This window comes from Protopterus annectens, chromosome 11.part0 (genome assembly GCF_019279795.1).
Source record: "Protopterus annectens isolate FY-2018-M chromosome 11.part0, PAN1.0, whole genome shotgun sequence".
NCBI lineage: Eukaryota > Metazoa > Chordata > Ceratodontiformes > Protopteridae > Protopterus > Protopterus annectens.
Window position 1 is genome coordinate 986,403,302 of NC_056745.1, and position 7,254 is coordinate 986,410,555.

Here is a 7,254-nt window from a genome sequence, read left to right on the forward strand (position 1 = left end):
ATTGTGTCACTGAATATGGTTACTTACCTCCAACTGGTTGGATTGCCTGAATGTAACTCTTTGCATCTCTGACCTGTAATGGAGTTGCAGCAATCAAATCTTCACTCCAGCATCGTATGTTGTGGTTGAAGTCAATGATAGTAAAATGGTCTTCAGGACGAAGGTCATCCAGAATGGTATGCATTGCTTGAACAGTCTAAACAACAATAAAAAAATTACTAAGAACTTCACAAATTCTATTTATGATGTGACCCTTCTTGGTTACTAAAGTGTTTTTAGAGTCCTGAAACGAGATTTATGGTGATAAAAAGCTCCACAAATTGCATTTTATGAGGGCTACATGAAACAGAAGCAGCAATAATAAAAAAGTAAGCTGGTGTTCTTGTAGCTTATTAAAACATACTTAATAAGAAAAAAAATAAAATAAGGTCAGTATTAATTCAAAGTAAAGAATAGATATTCTGTTACATGGCACTAATCTTGGTTTTCTGCAAGTCATCTGCAATCAATGACTAAATTGCACTGTAATAGACAATATCAGTTTGTTAGTGATTATAGCAGGGCAAATTTAAAAACAGGAAGCAACTCGCTGCTTGATTGGACTCTGGCAAACAAGCCTGAAAGATGCTTAAATGCAGTCAGTCTGCCATTTCCTATAAATGACCAGTAGCTAATGCTGTCCTTGTGGACAATTAAGAAGATAAAATTTGATATTCACTAACAAATTTGACTTTTTCCACTTCAAAATAAGCACAATATGTTGTGGTTTGACTTCAGATAACAGATGGAATGAGTTCAGAATTCTAACTGATTCTTCAGAAAATTCAAGACTATGTTCCCTACTACATTGAGAAAAAAGTATGAAGGGTTATAGCTTGAGGGCTGACAGTAGAACTTCTTGCCAATATAAAACTGAAAAGCAATGCTTGATGTTATTGGGAAACACCTAGACCACATGACTTTCTCAGATTATTTCAGAATTTTATAAGAATAATCACAAATGAAATGAAATCTGTTAAATTTACATACCTTAGAGCTAAGGGAAATGAAGTATTCAACTAACCCCAGACATTATGGCATGAAATTAAAGCAGATCATTTGGGGAATGCAAAAAGAGTCACATTCATTCCCCAAAATACTAGGAAAATCTACCACCTCGTCAGATACAGTAACAGCCACTTTTACTATCTTAGTTGCTTTCCACTTCATCCTCTCTCTGTCTGTCTCTCTCTCTCTCTCTCACACACACACACACACACACACACACACACACACACACACACACACACACACACACACACATTCCATAGCTCAGTCCAACACTTTAAACAATGACCCCAGCCTCTGCAGCCTTATGTTTCTCATTAATGCAGTTACTAAGCAAACTATTACATTTTTTTTTTGCTACTCAGATTTTTTTGCAGGTGCTTTTACCCATAATTTCATAGATGTGTAACAAAGTGTTGGAAACAACCTAGTTATAACCTGTCTGAAATGATTACTACCCAAGTTTCAGAAGATTCACGATACCATCATAGCCCTAATCACAGTGACTTATGATACATACATAGATACTAACAATAGACTATTCTCAGCTTTCTGACATAGTGGAAGGGTGCCTTCTAAAGCTACTAGTGACCATGTATTGGTTAACAGCCTGAGAGACTAGTCAGTGACTGAGAAAGTATGCTTTCAGAAGGAATATCAACATACCACTGTAATATCACTCTTTAGAGGAGACCAGGAGAGACAGAATGCAACACCTCGCATCTTTCAGGACCACATATTGTATGCCCAAAAACAGACATGCAAAGCTGTCTCAAAGTCAATGTATGCTGCAGTTCCACAAATAAATTAGGGTATAACAAAATATATATCAGTCTGAAAAGCAGTGTGATGGACCACTAGTTACCAGCTAATTCTCTCCATATTGATTCTAGGGATGACACAACCTGAATGGCTTTGAAGTCTTTGTTCTTGCAGAGGAAGGACTCACCACTTGATGATGCATACCTTAGTAAAAAATGAGTGAGGGAAATACCTGACAGGTAGTGATATGAAGTTGTGATGGTGGACCTGTTGTTAGCTGTGAGCTGAAAGAAAGGACTTCTATCATACGCTGTCTTTCTTGACTTAAAAGAAAATATTTGCTGTGAGCTTGTTTTGCTTCTTGCCAGAGTCAGATCCAGCACTAGGCGACCTAGGCAGTTGCCTAGGGCCTGCTGTCTGGGGATGGGGGGTACTGACCAAGGTGCTGCCAAATTTACTTTTTAGTTAAATAATTAAAAAATAAATAAAACATTTCTTTAATGCGTCATCTTCTTTAATAAGATGCACACACTCTACATACATGCAAGTACATGTGCCCGTGTTTAGTATGATGCATGCACACCACCGTGGATGTACATTCCTGCTTCATTCCATGTGGAATTTAAACTATTTGCTGTTGCAATTCCCTTGCAGACTTGCTTGGCTGCAATTCTGTTGAGTTGCAGACTTGCCTTGTTGCTCCTGCTGTACAATCAGTAAGTTGAGTTTGTGCATGTAACTTGCTGCTGCCACTCTGTTAGTAAGCTGCTGTGTGTGCGTGTGTGTGTGTGTGTGTGTGTGTGTGTGTGTGTGTGTGTGTGTGTGTGTGTGTGTGTGTGTGTGTGTAAAATGCCCAAGTTAATGATGACAGGTTAGTCAATTAACTAAAAAATTGTGAGTTTCACTGCATTTTCATTGAATTGTGAGTTTCAGGGCATTTTCAAAAGAAATGTTGCTCACACTTTCCATTTTCAATGTGCAACTGTTTTGTCTAGCACATAGATGGGGTTTGCATAACGTTTAAGGTGCTTACCTTATAGATAAATGGTACAGGGTTTTATTCTCATCTTTGGGAAGCATAGCTAGAGTTAAAAAGGGCCTCTGGGGTCATATACCTGATAGTCATCTATGAACTATTCATTTTTGTGATGCATGGCTAGACTTAAAAAGGCCTTTGTGGTCATTAGCCTAGTGAACACCTGTGAACCTATGACTGTCAGTGTTTGTGCTATATAACTTGAAAGCAGTGTTAGTAGCACAGTAGGTAGCATACTTATCTTTGGCACAGAAGGATGTGGGTCTCTTTAATGGGAAATCATTCAGATTACTTTGACTTCTGCAGAGATTGTGCATATTGACTGATATTGGTGGATTGTAATGGCAGACGTTTGAGTGGCCTTTATGGTTGAAATGTTCTGAAATAGGTAGTTTTGTCATTATTGGTTCATACATTTTGTTTCATTGCTTATTGGAAAAAATGTTCAAAACTACAAATTTAAAATGCACTTTAATAAGTGGTGCTGTATTATACTAGGAATGCAATTTAATACAATCAGGAAGGTGAATCAAAGAACACATACATGTGTAAATCTGTACAAGGGGCATGTGATTTGAAAGCAGCCCAAAGTTAACATAATCTACCACTTGCCAGATTAATTCTCTTTGAATGTGGGTTTCAATGCCAGTTCAATGAATGTGAGTTTCAAGGGAAGAAAAATTTAATGTTGATGATAAATCTGTTTTCATTGTGAGATTATATTGTTTGTTTAGCAAATGGCTATCAGTGTTTGTGCTGTAAAATAGTATGCACATTGAGAAGTTTGAACTGTGTTTATGGTAACTGGGAAGACATAGCCAAGTAATGGGACACTGGAACGTCTGGAGAGGTTTCTGTGGAGGGGGGGCATTGTTGTGGGTCAGTGTGGGAGGGCTAATCCATTACTCTGCCTAGGGCCCCATTTGACCGTGATCCACCTCTGCTTCTTACCAAGTTACACAAATTGTGATTTGGTGAAAGTCCACTAAAGTGGATAAGTAATTACCTAAAGTAGTACCCATATGTTCCTATTTTTTATTTTATTATTTTATTTGCAACTAACTTTCCTACTCTAAAAACACATACACAAATAATTTGATTATTGTCATCAACAGACTTACCTCAGCATAAATTTAGGGTGTCCTGCAAGACAAATTTATCACTACTGATAAGGACAAATAAACTCACAAATTTTAGCTCTGCTTGTAAGTTCTTACACCTAGAATCACAACTTAAGAGTGCCCAAGTAAAATTCCTTGAAAAAATTATTGAGAAATGTCTAGACAGTGGTTGGGGTATTACTTCAGATATGTATCTACCAAATTCAGGTCTGCCCAAGTCTTACAATGTAAGAGAGTGAGAAACTTCATAATACTTAGTTTATGAAAAAGATATTTATGCAACCTTTTTTTCAAGGTGAAAATTTCAATATATGTCCAGATCATAGGACTTACAAGGCAACTAAGCCACAAGACCAATTCTGCCTTACTAGTGCCCACACTTAAACCTTGCTTTCTTTTTTCAAGGGTGGCCTGGCCAGTCATACAAGGGATGAATTTATGAATACTTATCCAATTGTCCATCCCCTTTTTTAAAGGCAGATAATGTGCCACACTGATTAACTTGGACAGAACGTCTATTCCAGAGAAGGGATAAGTACTGCATGACAAATCTATGCCTCACATTGCCTTACTTATTTGTTGAAGAAGATTTAAATCTCTGGCCATACTGTTAGGTGGACTGTTTAATTTATGGGGGCATAAGAGTTCTCAGACTATGGCATCCCTTACAGCCCTATAAACAAGACACCTATACAACACAAGTATAAAGACAAAGCATTGTTTCTTTCTTGGTAGCTCATTTTTTTAAGCATATGATTTTTTAAGTTACACATCTCTGTGGTCTTTCCACTTTGCTTGCTAAGCTACATAACAAAGGGAGTGTTGCTCTCAATGATGGATCTAACCAGTATGGAATACAAGGAGGTGAAGACTTCTTTTGATTTGGAAGCAATACCTTTTGTTATGAGCTGTGCAAGGAAAAGGATTTCCTAGCCACCATTGCAGTGTTAGAGAGCTATCTACCTAAGTGGCTCAGTCTGTCACTACATCTTCATTTTGATGTGTTGCATTATTTATACTATAAGTTGAATCTGAGAACTGCTTGCCAATTGTGAAACACTGCACTTCTTTGTGCTGTGTTTGAGCCATTTGGCAAGTGAACTGGTGAACATCTAAGTCAGAGGGAGATTTTTACAACACATCTCAGCTTACAATCATCCACAAACTTTAACCAGAGATCCTTGTTTGATAAATGGAAACCTTAGAAGCAGTTATAACAAAACAGTAGCATAACTGCACTGTTGTAACTTCAGGCATAAAACAAAATGTATTTCTGCATAAAGATGAGGTATCAGCATCTTCAAGTACTATGACAGAAAAAAATGGTATGAAAATGAACATATTCATATTAAAATGAAAATGAACATATTAAAATCCATTATGCAGCCACTTTTATTATATTTGGGGTTTGTAGTACAGTCGAAAGATATTTTACAGCTGAGTCTTCCAGGATGTTTCTCTGAATATGTTCTTCTTCTTCTGGCTTTTCCCGGTTAGGGGTCACCACAGCAGAACTCCGGTCTGCTAATAATTGACAGCAGATTTTTACAGTGTCGAGTTGCCAGCCTGACGCCCAACCCTCAACGAAGGCACGCCCATTCATGCATGTCTTTCGAATGCCACTCGACCATGGGGAGGACATGCAGACACCACACAGAAGGCGCTCTAGCCGAGAATTGAACGGGAGTACCCTTTGCTGTGAGGCGACAATGCTACCGCTGTGCCACAGCAGCTTTTTTCTCTGAATATGTTAATAGAACATCCAAGAAGACAAAAAACTGGAACAGCGAACACTGTCTGTTCCAATTGGACTACTTAAAACACCAGCACTTCGAATCAAATAAAAGCAATTTTATTACCACGATATATCCAGTTAAGCGCTTTCATCAAGTAAAGACTTCATCAGAACTACCTTATGGTCAAACAATTCTCCATTTAAACAAAATTTTAACATCACATGACATTCCTCCTATTAGTGCTTAAAGTGCTAGTGTCTATTATAGATCCTCCTTTTCCATAAAACATGTAGCAACCATGTAGTGCTAAGACATACATTCTTATGATGATTTTTAACATGTTTTAAAGCACAAATCAATTTTTATAGTTAATTGTTATTTATCATCAGTTAAAGTATAGTCAATCTGTTTTAGTTGCTGTATAAATGTATTTATTTGTTATTCAAAAGGCAGGAACTGCATAAGAATGTATGTCTTAGCACTACATGGTTGCTACATGTTTTATGGAAAAGGAGGATCTATAATAGACACTAGCACTTTAAGCACTAATAGGAGGAATGTCATGTGATGTTAAAATTTTGTTTAAATGGAGAATTGTTTGACCATAAGGTAGTTCTGATGAAGTCTTTACTTGATGAAAGCGCTTAACTGGATATATCGTGTGTGGTAATAAAATTCGTTTTTATTTGATTCTCGAAGTGCTGGTGTTTTTGCGAGTCCAATTGGAACAGACAGTGTCGCTTGGTTTTGGTTATTAGATGTTAATAGAACATATTAAATCTTTTTGGAGATACAGGAATTGTAATGAGCATCTGATGCATGCTCACCCATCCTGAGATGCGAGGAGAAAGGTGGTTGAGTTAATTGCATTGGCAACACTTACAGGAGTATGCCCAACAGCAATGAAACTATCAAGCCCACAATGCACCATGATGCACCACCAAGCCATGAGGTTGATGTGTGTTGTGCCACTCATGTGCCTCTTCTAAGGAAGCAGTTGTGGAGCTAAATGATGGGAGAGGGTTAGGGATACCTGCATCAGTAAACTTACTAGCGTATGACTCTTATCTCCTAGGGGATGGTCTGATTAGGTTTTCAGCCTTGCTATAAAATACATGGGTGGTAATGCTCTCTGCCTGTGGGATAAGTAAGTGAGCTTAGTCCTCACCCTGTGAGTGGAAAGGATAGGTCCACTGGGTGGAGGAAGGGGGGAGTCCATTGGTCAAAATCATTTGGATTTTTATTTCAGGCTGTAGATCTTCTCATAAGCCTTCAGCTGCAACATTTCCAGTAGGCTATGGCCGCTCAATAAATGGGCATTTCTTTTGCCAGAGATCTAGCCAGTATGCCTGCAAACAGCACATTTACTTCTCACTCCCAGATGTGATACTTCACACAATGCATCTGTGTTTTATAAAATCTAATCATGAGATAATTACCTGTCTATGGTGTAAAGAGTGTATCAGCTTTCATGACAATTTCATGCTTTCCTGTGAAACATAACTGTGACACCCTCAAAAAGCCAGTGGCATAACTCAGTCTGCATTATTGT

General features: G+C 37.9%; 1 protein-coding gene across 2 annotated transcripts in view; it reads right to left on the minus strand.

Annotated features, from left to right (window-relative positions):
• ITIH2 (inter-alpha-trypsin inhibitor heavy chain 2) overlaps positions 1-7,254 on the minus strand; it is a 519,026-nt gene that overhangs the window by 364,336 nt on the left and 147,436 nt on the right. For both annotated transcript variants that reach the window (XM_044088359.1, XM_044088358.1), the window contains exon 10: positions 28-196. In XM_044088359.1, the coding sequence (XP_043944294.1) occupies positions 28-196 (169 nt within the window). The remainder of the gene's footprint in view (positions 1-27; positions 197-7,254) is intronic.